Genomic DNA, 17,719 nt, shown 5'->3' with positions numbered 1-17,719 from the left:
ATAATTTTTACCCAAATTAAGCTAATTTGAAACTAGACTAAAAAATATTAAACACTTTTTTTGACAGCCGGGCTAACTAAAAATGACAACCTGAGTAGAGAAAAAGCTTATATTTAAGATAAATATCATATTGGATAAAGTTTGATTGAACTTGATTTGCTTGTTTGCAAATTAAACTTTACCTCATATGGTATCTGAGGTTTTCTTCAGTCTTTGTTACTTCAGTTTCTTTATTTGTTTCTCTATGACTTGTTACCTACGTTTATGGTTAAAAAGAGCCTCTTCACGACTTACCGCGTCCAATATTGGTCTGTTGTGCAGTCTACATTAACTCTTTCAGAATCTAAAGCCTTTTTATGATACCTTTGGGTTTTCCTCGCCTGATTTTCGCATCGACAGAGGTTGGTAGGGGGCCATTAGTATTATATTATAGTATTATATAGTTAAAAACCTGTCCGTAGAAAAAAATTTTATCAAGGGTTTGTTTTTAAAATCGGAATCGTTGTGCCTCGTCAAGGCGAGTTCTCTGAGGGGGTGGATTTTTTTGCCTAGGCCGAGTGAGAGAGAAAGAGAGTAAAAAATATTTCCAAGGGAGAGAAGTAACAGCTGAGTTTGACGAGCTTGGGGTTTGCCTTGTTCCCAAAGATTTAAAGTCTACCGTAAAGGATCACATTCGAATAATCGGATGTTTAATCATTCCGAATGGGGTTTTATTCTCAAAGTTTCCGGCCTCTTTTCCAGAAGGGGGAGGAAATCGATTGAAAGTGTGAGGTGAAATATTAAAGATTGCGGTTAAGTAACAAATAATCCAACCCCAATCGCCCCTATTGCCTGAATTCATTGGGGAGAACACCCTATCTCGATTAATCTGTAATCACCCTCCTTGTTTTCAATTATCGCACTATCGTTGTTAGTATCAAGTTTGAATGAAAAACTCGATTATTGTACATTGTAAAATTTTCTCATGGGGTGTGCCGTACCGGCTGGTGAACCTCTATTTGGTCATTATTGATCACCCTGGTCTTCCTCGCTGTTTCTGTCTGTCGGATGCGTTTCGGCGTTTCGCCATTTTCAATGTTGTGTCACTTTGGCTTGAAAGGGACAGAAAATGGGTTTCAGAGAAACACCAACTTTAGCAATTTTTTTTAATGTTAGCTGGAAATCTCGCTATTCGTTGGGCGGGGCAGTGTTGCCCTTGCAATTTTTCTATCCGTGTATTGTCAACACTGATTTGTTATGTGCTAATCGAAAATCTCCATATTGCAATCTTCAATTTCCAATGTTAAATTTATCTGGCGGATATAATTTTTCAAATATATTTGTTAACTTAACTTTTTGTTGCCCAATAGGAAACTTGGCAAATTTGCTGAAAGTTAGCTACTCCCATTATTTTAGGGCAGACGCAGCTTTCTTCTTGCATTGTTTCTGCCCGTGTATTGACAACATAGATTTCTATTATGACAATAAATTCTCTATTTTAGAATCATAAAACTCCCGAAAACTCTTCAACACCAACTCATTTCTTATCGATAGATAGATCTTGTACGTTTTATTTTGTATACCATATAAAAGTTTCTAACCAAGTTTATAAATAAACCCTTTTCTGCCTCAATGTCGCTCAGAACAAAACGTTTTGTTTAAGGTTAGCTGGAAATCCCGCGAATTTAGGGGGGAGGGCAGTGTTATTTCTACAGTTTTTCTGCCCGTATATTGGCAACACTGAATCATCAACATGGCTATTCACCACCACTGCATCTCGTATCACTTTTTGTATTTGATTGAGCTTCGGACTGGCGCAGTGTTGTCCATGCGTTGTTTCTTTTCCGTTTATTTGAAACAATGAAAATGGAAACTTAATCTCCAACATGGCTCTTCACTACCACCTTACTAAAATCCATTTTATTTAAAACGCTTACTGGCCCAGTGTTAGCTCAACTATAGCAATTTTTATAGAAGGTGTCGTTAAATCTGTTCAGTGTTGTTCTTACAGTTTTCTGCCCGTGTATTGGCAACACTGATTTGTTTGGCGCTAATATAAAATCTTCGACTTGGAATCTTCAATCTTAACATAGCTTCTCACCATCATTTGGTACATTTTAACCCTTTCTGCCTTGATGTTGGCTCAGTATAACAACTTTAGTTTTGTTTAAACTATTGGCCACAGATCTCCAACGTGTTTTTTCACCACTGCATTCCGTACCACTGTTATAATTGAATGGCAGATAAAATTTTTGAAATCCAGTTTATAAACTTCATCCTTTCTTGTACAATGTTGGCTCAGCGAGCTTCGAGATTTTTATAATTTAGGACGTCCCTTGGGGGGGGGGGAGCGTTTTCCCTGGCAACACTGATATATTTGGCTCCAATCAAAAATCCCCATCTGGGAACTAAAACGAAGGATTGCACAAACCGATAGAAATGTTAAACAGCGTAGCGAGGTCAGACGGATCCAGGTAACGGCCAAATTAGTTTCCAATAAGCCGAGATGCACCCAGATTGCCCATACGGGGGTGGTCACTGCGTTGTATTTAATGGTGCTTTCTTCTCTTGCATTTAAGTATGTCGACCGTTCCTGGACATTCGGTTTTGAGCATTACGAAATTTAGATTTATAGCCTCCTCATTTTACAGCCATTTTTTGTTTCCAGCCCCGTGCATTGTTTCGTCGTAAAAAAACCGTACTGACGGAACTTTCTCTCTGCCTCCGATGAATCTGGAATTTCCTTCATATCGATGAAAAAAATTCGACGTTGCACGTATAACAGAAAGAAAAAAGAGCTCCTCAGTTTAATTGTCCTTTCAACAAATTAGAAAAAGGGATTCGGCCAAATAGAAATCAAACACTGAAGATGGCGAGAAGCCGGAACGCGTATGACAGTACAAAACAGCAAAGAGATAAACTTATAATACCATCTTCTTAATGTCTTTCTAATATTTTTTGACTTGATATGCAATTGGTGCCAACAATAGGCATTTGTGACTCATATTACAAAAATGCATACCTGAAATCCATGTTTTTCTATAATTACAATCACAATCGAAAAATCCAATATTCTTCTGCCAGATCAAAGCCACAGACGGAATTTGAGAAATTTGCCATCGGTAGTGTTCGATCCATGTTAAAAGAAATATAATCCTCATTCATAAGAAATGGCTTATATAAAAATAAAAATTCTTCGAATTGTCCATTCTGTAACTAAAATACCCTAGGTTTTATTTCCTGAGAACCTCCCCTCCTCAGAATATTAGGCTTTGGTTTTATCCCCTTTCGATTCTGAAAAATTTTTCTGATGCGAAGGTCGATGGATTTTCGAGAATTCGTGTCGGTTGAAATTATAAATCAATTCGGTTTAACATATTTTAAACTTTTGTTATTGACCGTGATTTCCGTTCGGTGTTGTCCGTACATTTTCCTCTAGAAACGATTGATTGTTATTGTGTTAGTTATCTACGATCGGAATCCGGTTTTGTTTATAATCCGTCGGTGACATTATCTCTTTGATCTGTCTCTTCAGAGTTTGTTTGTAGTTTTATTCCTTTCTAAGTCGGTTTCTTTTATAAAGGTTTCTATTTGTATCTCGGTTCAAGGTTGGCGATATCCCCTTTATTCCGACCGAGATGGGTCTTATCGAGTCTGACGGGTGGTTTCAATTCAAAATAATAATTATATCCTATCTATGTTCTCTATTTACCGAACATCACAGAAATATAATTTGAATATACATTGCAAAAAAATATTTCGTTGGAATTTGGTCTTTAGACGTGTTTAAACAATTCGCACGATAAAACAGAAGGTATAGATATTAAAAAAAAAAAAAAAAAAAAAAAATAGCAGTCAATTATTAAAGTGACTCTACCATTTTGGAGATTGAAGATTTCAATCTGGAGATTTTCGATTGGCGCCAAACAATTCAATGTTGCTAATACACAGTCAGAAGCACCGTAGAAACAACACTGCGCCCGCTCTAACCTCACGGGATTTCTTGTCTAACCTTTAAAAAATTGCTAAATTTGTTGTTGTTCTGAGCCAACATTGGGCCAGAAATGGTTAAAATGTAACAATCGATACGAGATGCAGTGGCCAGACGTGTTGGTTGAAGATTCCAAGATGGAGACTTAATTTTGGAGGTAAAAAGATCATTGTCGCCAATACAAGTGCAGAAACACTGCAGGACTACTCAAGAATTCCATGCTAACCTTTAACAAATTTGATGAAGTTTGTGTTACTCTATGCCAACATTTGGCCAAAAAGGATTAATTTTATAACCAGCATTAAAAAAAATATATTCTCGACAATTACAGCAATCGATACGAGATGCAGTGGTGGTGAAGAGTCAAAGGTGTAGATGTTAGATTCAGCGTTGCCAACAAACAGGAAGAAACACGGCAGGAGTAACACTGCGTCCACCCACGTATTCACTGATTTTCCCCTTGAACTTTAACAATATTTCTATATTTGGCGTTGCTCTGAGGAAACATTGGGCCAAAAATGGTTAAATTATAAACTGGAAAACGTTTATCCGTACATTCATACGGGCGGTGAAGACCTTTGTTGGAAATTCATATATGAGATTTTAGATTCAGTGTTGCCAATACACCGGCAGCAACCTTGCAGGGTAGCACTACTGCTATAAACCCAAAGGATTTCTCGCAAACATTTAGAGGTTTTTGATGAAGTTTTGTGTTGCACTGAACCAATATTTGGCCATAGAGGGTTAAATTATAAACTGCATTTGAAAAGTTATGTGCTAGACAAATATAACAAGTGACATGGAATGAAGTGGTTATGAGGAGGCATGTTGGAGATTTATTTAGTGGGGAAATTTAATATTAGTGTTGCCAACACACAGGCACAAATACTCTGCCCCTCCCTAATTTCACGAGATTTCCCGCTAACATGTAACCTGTGTTGCTCTGAGGTAGCTTGAGATAAAAAAAGGATAATTAATATATTTGAAAGAAGGCGAGATTGAAAGGATTACAAAAGTTAAATTTGAAAGTTTAGCGGTTTTCCACAATTCGCATTATATTTGACATTGTCTACACCGATCTGCTATAAATTAAATATATCCCTGCAGGGTTTTTGTAAAGGCTTTTTATGTTCGGTCGGCTATGGCAAATATGAGGAGAAATGATTTGGAATGGAAGCAGTAGTGGGGCTGGTGGGGGATGAATCGGCGCCGTAAAAGGGGGCTGTGAACCTTCCACCCCTTTATCTGAATCTCCACCCCCGGCACCGCCCTCGCGGCCTCATAAGCGCGATACCATTTCTCCGGATCGACCCGGCCGGGGAAATGCGTCTTTCCTCTTGAGGTGAATTTTTTTTCTTACAGTGGCGAGTGCCTGATTCTCCTGGAGTCATTCTGAGTACAGCCCTACGTATGAAAGGGATAAACGTAAGGTCTTGAATTTTTTTACTTTTTTTGCCACCGGGTGTTTGCCGGCCACAACCGGCTAAGTTTCTAAGTTTGCACGTTTCTCCTTCACCAGCTCTACTAAGTACAAATGGCTATGTGTATTATAAGAAAATATATTTTAAATATACATTTTAAAATTTAAATAAGCTGTTGCTGTGTTATATCAGTAGAAAACCAGTTAGGAGTTGAGGTTTAAAACATACGAGTACTTTCTCTAACTTTGAAAAATCACCTTGAGAATCAAGTGGTGAAACGTTATTTCGATCTGTTTGTTGCTGTGAAACATTAAAAGCCGGAAACGAACGCTGGACTTTTTTTCGCACAGGGAATATAATAAAATTAAACAAATTGGTCATACATCATCAAAATCCTTTAATCAATTTAGGCCATTTAAAAAAAATTTTTTTTTTTTTTTGCTGGAATACTTGATAGTAATTAGATATGAACATGTAATTAGGTCGTTACCGAACACTCGACTTGATTCTTAGATCAGAGACAGACAAAGAATAATTTTTTAAGATTTTTTAAGGGCGGGCGCGGTGTTGTTCCTGCACATGAATTTGCAACACTGATTTTTTTGGCATCAATGTAAAATCTTCATCTTAAAACTTCAATATCCAACGCTAAGCAAGTTTTAGGTTAGGAAATCCTGTGAATTTAGGGCGTACACAGTGTTGTACCTGCAGTGTTTCTGTGCGTGTATTGGCAGCACTGATTTTTTTGCGCCAATATAAAATCTTTTTCACATAGTCACATTAGGAAATCATACCAAGAGAATTATGGGAGGCGCAGCGTTTCTGCCCGTATATTGGCAACACTGAATCTAAAATCCCCCCATCTTTGAATCTTCAACAGGGCTGTCACCACAAGTTCAGTTGAACTTTTGAGAATCCAGTTCATAAATTAACCCTTTCTTGCCCAATGTTGGCTAACAACAACAACTTCAGCAATTATTGTTAATGGTTAGCAGACATCTCGTGAGTTTAGGCGGCGCAGTATTGTTCTTACACTGATTCTACCTGTGTATTTGGCATTGTTTGGTGACAATATAAAATCTCCATCTTGGAATTTTCAATCTCCAACATGGCTCTTCACCAACACTATCTCATATCGATTGTTAAAATTGGCTAGGAGATAAAATTGTTCAAATCCAGTTTATAAATTAACCCTTTCTTTGTTACTATCGTGAGTTAGGTGGGCGCAGAGTTGTGTTTACAGTGCTTCTGCCTATTTATTATTATTTATTTAATCTTCAATCACTAGCTTTCTTTTATAAGTGCTGGGCTGAATAAAAGTTATTTTCTGAACGCTTGACTGTGTTTTCCATGCAAGGATTGGAAAAAAATTCTAAATTTTTTTTTCGGTGTATCCAAAAATGTGTAAGCATGCGCTCCTATTTTTCATTTTGGATATTGTCGTATTTGCGATTTGAAGAGGTTGAACATTGATTACAGCAATATATAATATAATTAGTCTTGACCTTATCTTTCAGCCAGTATTGGGATTTCTGTATTACTAAAAACAATACAATCACTGATTCCAATTTGTAATTTTTCAGGCGGCCGTCTCCCGTATGCTGAATATTGTAAGTCCAAACATGTTCATAAGTTTATTTTTAAGCCTTGTAGCTTTTGTGATCGAGACGGCCGCCTTGCTGATCACATTTTTCCTTTTTAATTACAAGAAACTTCGCAAAAACTTCGTGGCCGAGTAGTCTTATTTTTAGTAGAATATGACTCCTTCAAGTGGGTTATTGAACAAACGACGATTTAAATGAAAATATAAAATTGGTATAATGAAAACATAAAACGGGGGGGGGGTATACAATATGATATAAGTCCGACCAATTAAATTACAAGTAGAAAGATTGGTCTCATTCATCATAAGCCGGGCGCTCTAATTTTAAAGTAGCTTAACCTTCAAAGCTGAAAGTTCTTGCTTGCTCCAATCAATAGATATCCGATCATTATTCAACGAATAAACGGTATCTCATCGGGGCAATTTTAAGTATTGAACATTTATGAACATAATTTTACATTTTTTCACAGAATTTCCCGACAAACTTCTTAACGTTTTTGTCAATATTCGCGTATTTGGCTAGGGCGACGACCTTAACGGTAGAACTCGAAAGCGCTAATCCGACAAAAGATGGATTAAGCCTTGGATTAGGAATGGGCGGACTCAGGATTTTCTGGGCATTTTATTTGACATTTCAGCAGGCCGAAAATGGGACAGTTACTATTTTCCAAGAAGCACATTTTCCCGATTTAACTATGCTAGGCTAGTTAAATTCTATTCTGATCTGGCAGATTGAGATTTGCTTTTGAGATCCGGCGTTTTCATTAATTTTGTTTTTCTTTTGAATTCTTTTTAGTGAATAGTGTATATGAACCTGTAATTAGGTCGTTACCGATCACTTCGATTGCCTCGCTGTGTTGGTCTGTCAGTCTGTCGGCACAAAGTTCGTAGATCTTAAAGAGTCAGAAAAAGGTTTAGCAACTTTGTTCAAGGCAGGATATCAAAGTTTAGCACGAGGACTGTGTTGTCAACACCCGTATTGGGTTTGCACGTGTATTGGCAACACTGATTTGTTTGATTACAATAAAATCTCTCTTTTCGAATCTTCATTTTCCGACGTTTAGCAAATTTTTAGGTTAGGAAGTGCTGTGAGTTTAGGGCGACGGCAGTGTTGCCTTTGCAGTGTTTCTATGCACACTGTATTGATAACACTGATTTTTTTGCGGCCCATATACAATCTCGATCGTCAAATCTCCAACGTTCGCATGTTTTAGGTCTGGAAATCCTCTGTTTTTAAAGGGGGCGTATTGTTGATTTTGCAGTGTCTGCAAGTGTTTTTGCATTTTTTTTTCGCTCATATAAAATCTTCATTTTAGACTTTCTTTTTTCTTTTTCTCTCTATTTTTCCGACGTTTAACATGTTTTTAAGTTAGGAAATGATGTCTGTGGCGAGCGCAGTTTTATCCCTGTAGTGTTTCTGCACATGTATTGGCAACATTGATTTTTTTGATGCCGATATAAAACCTCCATCTTATAATCTTCAATTTTCCTACGTTTAGCGAGTTTTAGGTCTGGAAATCTAGTGTTGTCTTTGCAGTGTTTCTGCACGTGTGTTGGCAAAACTGATTTTTTGGCAATAATATAAAAATTTCATTTTTCCAACGTTTAGCATGTTTTTAGGTAAGGAAGTGCTGTAAGTTTGGGGCGAGCTCAGTGTTGCCATATGTGTATTGGCAACACTTTTTTTTGCGCCAATATGCAATCTGAATCGTAAAATCTCCAACGTTTAGAAAGTTTTAGGTCTGGAAACCCTGTCGTTTTAAGGGGGAGGGGCTCAGTGTTGCCCCTGTAGTGTTCCTGCACATGTGTAGCCAACTAACACTGATTTGCCCAATTCCCCGACGTTCAGAAGGTTATGATTTACCTGTGTTATGCCAGTTAAATTTTATTCTTATCTGGCAAATAGAGATTTTGATTTTGAGATCCGTGAATTTTAATTAAAAAAATATATTATCTCGATTTTTTTTATATTTTTTTTTACGTCAGTCCCCAAAAAACGCGATGAAGGCGAATCCGATCCGGAAACCGCTGAAGACAACGGGGATGGAAGAAGAGTTCCAGGAAAGGAAAAATACGATTGGATGGAGGTTGCCATAGGAATGGTCTTGCGCACTATCCCCGCCTGTCCGCGTCGTTACCCCCACCGATATCGTCGAGAGAAAAAACCGTATAATTCCGCTTGTCTCCCTACTTGTCCAATTGGACGATAAAAAAGCCCAGATGGTCTCCTCGTTTTGTCCATTTCCAAAAAAAAAACCCTTCCAAGGATAGATAAAAGATAGCAAAATATCCGATAAGACTATACGAAAACAACTCAATGTAAACAGTCTTCCAAGTGTAGCTTAGCAATGTAGCTTAAAAAGAAGTTTATGGAAAAAAATATTCCAGATTCGTTTTAAGCACCTTTAAAAGCTCTTAAATACGAATTTTTATTCAAAACAAAAAATAGACATTTTGGGACGTTACTTGTCTAACCTGTTTTAATAAATATAATTATATATAATATAATATACGTGAAATACATAAATACGTATCACAATTTATGGTATTTCAATAACTACGATGCCCTCGACAAATATAATTTTGACGTAGTGACGGACTGAGCAAAGTGGGTGAAAATAATTTTTTTTTAAACCAAGAAACAAAGTCGACATTCGTTTTTTCCACCCGGAAAAACCACTGAATTCAAATTTTTGAGAAAATAAGGAAATTTTTTTTGCCTGAATTTTTTTGCCTTACAAATCTGCGATTTTGTTGTGAAAATCACAAAAATTGTCATAACATTGCAACTTGTCCACCGATCCAAGGGAAACTATTACAAGGGTTTAGAACTAAATAAACTACACGTAGTGGCACAAACTCGGCCACCGTGAAAACGTCCGAACATGATATATAAAGTAAAATAATAATAAAACAGTTTAGATGTTTTTTGTTTCGTTCCATCCTTGTTATTCTTAATGATGGTGGCATAAAATCCATACATTGTCGACACATGTTGAAAGTATAACATTCAGCGTTCCAACGTTTGTAATAAAGTTATTTAGATATCGTGAGATGCGGTCGGGTGTGATGTAGGTTTCAGAAAAACATTTTCTTTATCGTGCCAACGTTTCGATCTTTTATTGAGATCATCTTCAGGGCTCAAAGTGTTTGTCTTCTGTGTAATTGTGCCATCCTTGCGTGTCGTGTTGCAAGATGATCTCAATAAAAGATCGAAACGTTGGCACGATAAAGAAAATGTTTTTCTGAAACCTACATTACACCCGACCGCATCTCACGATATCTGAATAACTCGATTAACGGTCACTAATCTCTACACGTTTGTAATAAAGTTGAATTTGGATAAAATCACAGGATTATGCATTTTTAAAGGGAACACATACATCGAAGAAGACAAAAATCCCCCCCCCCCCAAGGCTACGCTAAGTAAATACACACCAAAATGACTGTTTCGTTTCACATGAAAATTCGAATTTAAGAGCTTTTAAGGGTGCTTAAAATGATTCTGGAATATTTTTTTCGGTTAAATTTTTATAAGCTACCTTTACTGACGGCATCTTTGGTTTTTGTAAAAGTTTACGTATCTAATCTGTGTTAATAAAATTTTGATTATTATTTTATTATATGCACAAGGTAAAAAAGCAAATCGACTGATATTTATAATAACCTTGAACAATTTTCCTTTATTATTTTACGTAGTTCCGTTCACTATTGATAAGTAATTTTTTTTTCTTTAGCTTGCTTTGCTTAGTGTATCTTTTAGTGTATGTAAAAGTTTACATATTTAATCTGTTTTAGTAAATTTTGAAAAATTAATTTCACGAGCGTGATTCGAACCCACGACCTTTCTGCTCATACGCCGCTGCTATCATGTCTAGAAGTCACGATAGCTCTACTGGTTAGGGCAGCGGCGTATCGAGCCGAAATAGTGTGTTCGAATCCCGCTCTTGACAATAATTTTTCATCTCAACCAAAAACCCTAGATAAAAAGAACAATTAATTGGAATAATTATTATGGTCAATTATAACCACTAAACAAATATGGATATATAATAACCTTGAACAATTTTCCTTTATTATTTTACATAAAGTTCCGTTCACTATTGATAAGTANATGATCCGACACTGCTGTGTTAACGGATACTTTACATACGACAATCAATTTTACAAACAACTATTTGGTATAGCCATGGGTAGCAACCTAGGCCCGATACTGGCAGACATCATGACACATCTACCCTTTCTAAATAAATAATTATTATACTAGATTAAAAAATCGAATGGTATATAATAACAAACAACAACACTATTGATAATTATTTAAAAAAATCATGTCAATCATCAATAAATCATCATCATCTACAAGCGTCATTTTGGAAATTTTTCGACTTTTTCGAAGGTAAAGATGTAAGTTACTCATACAATTTTTTTCTCTGATCCTCGAACCCATGCCCAATGCCGTCCTTTATGCAGAGAAAATTCGATGTTCCAATGTAATTGAAAGGTGTGTCAGATACCGGAAATAATACCCGCTGATACCGGAAATGGAGACGGAATACCAGTTTTTTCTTTTGAAACTTGACGGACGATTGGTATAAAACTGGATATTAAATTTTACCGTTTCTTTTCGGAATGGAGGAGCGATTTGCGCACTATCGGAAGAACTAAGTGAAACTCTGTATTTGTTAATTGCCGATAGGACAGGAACGGGATTGTGCCAGCGCCGTCTCTATTAATAATTGGGCGTAATAATAACGAATCCGAAAAGCGATTTTCTAAATCGACTCCAACCGGATGTCCCGTTGTGTCATGAGTCCGTCGTGGAAACGTGTAAAAACCGAAATGAAAAAAATTATTGGAATTATCTCGAAAATCGACAATTAACGAGGCTGGGAAAAAAAAGTGGACCGATGGATTATACGACGGTCACCTCCCTTTTATCCTACGCTCCCGTTTCGTAAGGATTTTAGTTTCCTATAATTTGAAAACGAAACGATTTGCATCGCGTCCAGCCAACGGAACGGCTGTAAAAACGTGCCTGTCTTCCTATTTGCCCTCCGACCGGATAGTGCCTTCACTGCCTCTTCGCCGTATCGTAAATTACCATCTCGTATCATCCCCCTCGGTTTTACTTTACCGGACGGGCTCAGTAATTTACTAGCCGTTCTCAATTTTCACACAGTTTGCTAATAGATTACGCTGGTATAAACGGAATTTTAAATTTTTTTGTCACGTTTGTCATCTTCTTTCGATCCTTCGTTAGAGGGCTAGGTCCTCCCCCTTTCAGAAACTGATTTTTATGTAAACGTCAAACTAGCAATTTTTTCAGTTCACATAGCAAATACGATGAGTCGCCGTAACGGTGATGGTACCGTTTCTTCACCCCCAGACACAGTGTTGTCCCTGCAATATTTCTGCTTTTGCATTGGCAACACTTATTTGTTTGGCGCCAATTTGAAATCTCGTATAACCCACTACATATCGTCTCTATGTTATATTAGTATAGACAGATTAAGATTTACAAATCCGGTTTATAAATAATTATAATTCTGGCCCAATGTTGCCAAACTTGAACAATTTTGTTAACGGTTCGCTGGAAATCCCTTGATTTTAGGGCGGGGGCAGTGTTGTTGCCCATGTATTGACTACACTGATTTTTTAGGTGCGAATCTTAAATCTCCACCTTGGAATGTTGACATCTCCGACGTTTATCACCTGTTATATTCGGAAGTCCTGTGAGTTCATGGCGGGCATGTATTGGCAACTCTAAATTTAAAATTTCCCACACTGCTTTTCAACTCATCTGCATCATCTATCGATTGTTATATTTTTCTAGCAGACTCTTCAAATCCAGTTCATAAATTAAACTTTTTTTCTCACCAACAGTTCCACATACTTAAGCAATTTTATTAAATTTGAGCGGGAGCCATGTATTGGAAACACTGATAACAATACAAATAACTCGCATATCCTATTCTTTATTTGCCTAACTAATAAAATTTTGTTTTTTATTGGAGAGTTCCGCCCCGTGCATTGGAAACACTGAAGTTAAAATCTTCATCTTGGAATCTTCAATCTCCAATACGTCTCTTCACCAGCATTGCATTTCGCGTTGATGGTTCTCATATTTGTCTAGCAGATAAACTTTTTCAAATCCAAAATATAAATTAACCATTGTTTACTGTGTTGGCTTAGAGAAACACACACGTTAGCAATTTTGTTAACTGTTAACGGGAAATCCCTAGAGTTTATTATTTCTTTGGGGAGGTTTTCCTGCACTGTTTCCGTCCGTGTATTGGCAACACTGAATCTGAACACTACATCTCGAATCTCTTGTTATAATATTGGGTTGTCCGGAAAATAATGCAGGATTTTAAGTTTTCATTAAAAAAAATCTATATAAAATATTCTGTTTACGTTTACAGGATTACTCATTTGTATGAATGTCAACACTTATTAATCCTCTTCCAAATGATATTGTTTGTTTACCTCTGTAGCATTCCGCTACTTGGAAATAATTCAGTCATCCTTATAATGTCAAAGCGAGAATTTCGTACGATTTTCTTTTACGAGTTTAAACTCGGCCGAAGCGGAGCCCAAACGGCTAGAAACATTAACCAAGTCTGGGGCGAGGGTTGTGTTAATGAGTGCACTGTGCAAAGGTGGTTTAAAAAATTTCGGGAGGGAGATTTCAGCCTTGAAGATGAAGAAGGTCGTGGAAGGCCTTCCTCTCTTAATGATGATGTTCTGCGATCAGTGGTGGGTGCAGAGCAACTCAAAGTCAGTAAAACGACCGTCGCTGACCACCTCAAGGCGATTGGAAAAGTGAAAAAACTCGAAAATTGGGTTCCACACTCATTAAACGATCGCCAAAAAAATCAGCGCTTTGATGTTTGTGCATCACTTCTTTGTCGAAACAAAAATGACCCATTTCTGGCCAGAATTGTTACATGTGACGAAAAGTGGATTCTCTACGATAACACTAGACGTTCTGGACAGTGGCTCGACAAAGGAGAAGCTCCAATACATTTTCCAAAGCCCCCAACTCATCAAAAAAAGGTAATGGTTACGGTATGGTGGGCTTCATTTGGTTTAATACACTACAGCTTCTTAAATCCTGGCGAAACCATCAATGCTGAATCATACTGTAACCAAATTAATACCATGCATCAGAAATTGGCAGTAATGAAGCCCTCTTTGGTCAATCGGAAAGGGCCCATTTTGTTGCATGACAACGCTCGACCACATGTGTCACGTGTAACGTCACAAAAATTATTGGAGCTTGGCTATGAAACTTTGCCTCACCCACCCTACTCTCCGGACCTCTCGCCTACTGACTACCATTTTTTTAGACACCTGGACCACTACTTAGAACACATAATATTCAAAAATCAAACGGAACTGGAAAATGCATTTATTGACTTTATCAATTCTAAAAATTCTGAATTCTACTCAGACGGAATTAATAAGTTACCAACACGTTGGGAGAAATGTATTGAGAGTATGGGAAATTATTTTGATTAAAGAACATTGCTTTAAAGTAACTAGTTTCTTTTTTTTTGTTTAATACCAAAATCCTGCATTATTTTCCGGACAACCCAATAGCTAACAGATTGTTCACATCCAGTTAAGATTATTTTCGCGCCAATTTAAAATTTCCATCTTGTCTTTTTCTTTAATATGGCTTTTCACCAACACTATATCTCGTATTAATTGTTGTATTTGTCTAACAAATAAAATTGTTCACATCCTGTTTATAATTTGACCATTTCTTGTTCAAAATTGCTTCACAGCGACACCAAATTTAGCAGTTTTGTTAAAGGTTGCTATTCCCCTTGTTCAAGACTGTCCATTTTTATTTTATTGTTTCCGTGCAGTATATTAGCAACACTGACTGAATTATTTTGGTGCCAATCTTAATTCTCCATCTTGGAATATTCAGTTATGCCTCTTCACACGACGTCATCTCATATGGATTGTTGTATTAGTCTTGCAGATAAATTTTTTCAAATCTTGTTTATGAATTTAAACTCTTTCTTACACAACATCTTTTTGTAATTTTGTTCAAGGTTAGCGATCAAATCCCACTAGTTTAATGGTGGGGGGGGGTTGTTGCGTCTATAATCTCTCCCCTTGTGTTGGCAATACTGAATATGATGATTTTGGAATCTTCATATTGGAGTCTCCAACGTGGCAGTTGTCTGGTATAATTGTTCAGTTAAGGACTGTACTTTTCACTTTTATGCAATAATCAGCAGAATTTTCCCACTTTAAAAAAAAAAAAAAAATGAGAGGCTAGAATGTGTTAATGGTGATCTGGGACGAATCGTCTGTAGTGGAAATTCGGATCGATCCGGTGATGATATCGACCCTGTTTAATGAAACGTGTAGCATCATAGCCGCATCTTCAGACTATCTAAGATCTAAAGCCTCTTTCGCCAAGATCCAACGCAATCCATTAGACACAGCCGGATTGATTGCTCCCCTCACCCTTGTATGCTATCGAAGCAGATATGAAAATCTTTGGAACTTTCGTAAGGTTTATGAAATCTTGACAGGATTACACTTATATTTTATTATTTTTTTCTTCGTTTGCTTACAAGTCCAGATGATTTAGAAAGTCTTTGACTATTGAACCTTTTCCAAAAGCTTTGGAATATTTTTCCGAGAGGTTCCGTGTGACAAAGTATGTATTAATAAATGCGTACAAGTGTTTCGTGGGATGATGGTAGGGGTGATGTGGGGTGGCGCGTGTTTGTCTGGTCAGATTGATTGATGGTCTCTGGCCTAACTGCGTGTTTACACCGAGCTTAACTACTCCGATATACGCGCTCTATGACCATTTATCATTCCATAAACGGCCCTAACGCCCTATATAAACAGCATAATTCTAATTGACAATTATCTCGCGGGAAAATCGCGACGGTTGGTGGACGCGGGGGCGGGTCTGGCCGACGTTCACAGCTGTTGAACCTCCGTTCTCTAAATATAAAGACGACTTAGGGGTGGCCCTCGCTCAAATATAACTCACCCCCACGAAACCGGGGGCTCTTGGCACCCTCAGGATTTTAATTCCGATTCCCACTCGAAAAACGTAAACCGAGACGGAAGAAAAAGTTTTTCAATAGAAATTGATTGCAAATTAGAATTTTTTAAGCGAAATGATGAAAAATATAATTAATCGTTGTTATTAACAAAAAGCTTGCATCCTTCTTAACTCGTTGGCGAATTTTAGGAGATGGATATCTCGAGTAGTTCACGTTTATTCGCACAATAACACATTTAATTAACCCCTAAAAACCCTAAAAGTACGACCAATTTTCATTAGTCACGTACATTTCTGCTTTAACCTTTTCTTGCCGAAAATTACCTCAGATCAACACGAATTTTATCAATATTCAAACTTCAGAAGGAAATTCCGTGAATGTAGGGTGGTGGCGCAATATTCGTCGCTGAAGTCTATCTGCCCGTGTATTGGCAACACTGAATTTTTTAGCTCTACTTTATAAACAACATTTTACAACACGACTGCAACTCCTTTGTTATATTGTTCAAATCCATTTTATAAATTAACCCTTTCTTGCCATTGTTGCGTCAGAGCAACACCAATTTTCCCAATTTTATTAAAGTTTAGAAGGAAATTTAGAGAGGTAAGGTTTTGGTGCAGTGTTGCCCTAGTAGTTCCCTTCCACTGTTTTCTTGGGCACCAATCTTGCTCTTCGCCACGACTACAAATCGTATCGATTCTTATATTTAGCATTATAAGCAGTTTGTTCAAATTCAATTTATAAATTGAACCCTTTCTGGCCCAATGTTGCGTGAGAGCAGTACAAAATTTAGCGATTTTGTTAAAGGTTAGATGGAAATTCCGAGAGATTAGGTTTTTCCCCAGCAACTTTTCTTCCTCTGTATTGGCAACACTGATTTCATTGGCGCCAATCTTGCACTTCGCTACGGCTGCACCTCGCATCGATTGTTATATATTTCTAGCTAATTGTTCAAATCGTTTTTGTGCACTAAAACGATATCTTATTTTTTATGTATACCAGTTTATACCAATAATACCAATTTCTTTTCATCCGGGCTGAATACAAGGTGCTTTCTTGACGCTGCCTCTAGGCAATTACGGGCCACGACCAATTGGATACCCTGCAAGTTTTGGTAAAATCTATCTTTTCCGGCTCTTAAAAAAAGAGAGAAATGGAAAAAAATCACCATGTTCACTGAAGATGTCGAATTGCCGAAACGCGCCTGACAGACCAACACTACGAGGTTAGGGAGCCCAGGATGAGCGGTAACGACCGAATTACAGATTCATCACCTCGCATCAAACATGGAACATCAAAAAACGGCTAATTAATAAGAACAGGGTATTCATATAATTCGATAGAATTTTTACTTATTTACTTTAATATTCTTTTTATCCTTTTAGCCTTTTAGTTTTATTTAATAGTGTTTAGCAAGGGAAAATCAAGTGGAAGACAATCGAAGTCTGGAAGTCTAAGGTACACCTAGAAGTGAATTGAGACAGTCTAAGGTTTCTACGTCGTGTGTACGGCTTCGCGGCATCTTATCATTTCCCACCGGCTTCCTGCCCAACTTTACATATCAAATTAAATCCAATCATGACCCCTTAACAGGATGGGATGAGGCCGAAGCCATCGTAATTGACGTTTACGTAACAATCGTCGTATGATAATGCCGAATGTAGTGGCCGATTAAAAC

At 37.2% G+C, this 17,719-nt stretch overlaps 1 protein-coding gene across 4 annotated transcripts in view; it reads left to right on the top strand.

Annotated features, from left to right (window-relative positions):
• Window positions 1–17,719, top strand: part of LOC106671103 (protein dead ringer-like) — a 170,912-nt gene that overhangs the window by 8,421 nt on the left and 144,772 nt on the right. For 3 of the 4 annotated variants that reach the window (XM_014401930.2, XM_014401928.2, XM_014401927.2), the window contains exon 2: window positions 6,975–7,001. The exons of the other annotated variant lie outside the window; for it this stretch is intronic. In XM_014401930.2, the coding sequence (XP_014257416.1) occupies window positions 6,975–7,001 (27 nt within the window). The remainder of the gene's footprint in view (window positions 1–6,974; window positions 7,002–17,719) is intronic. 4 annotated transcript variants of the gene reach the window in all.

The sequence above is a fragment of the Cimex lectularius genome, unplaced genomic scaffold (genome assembly GCF_000648675.2).
Source record: "Cimex lectularius strain Harlan isolate CLEC.00 unplaced genomic scaffold, Clec_2.1 scaffold201, whole genome shotgun sequence".
Lineage (NCBI taxonomy): Eukaryota > Metazoa > Arthropoda > Insecta > Hemiptera > Cimicidae > Cimex > Cimex lectularius.
This window is presented reverse-complemented; position numbering and strand designations above follow the sequence as displayed.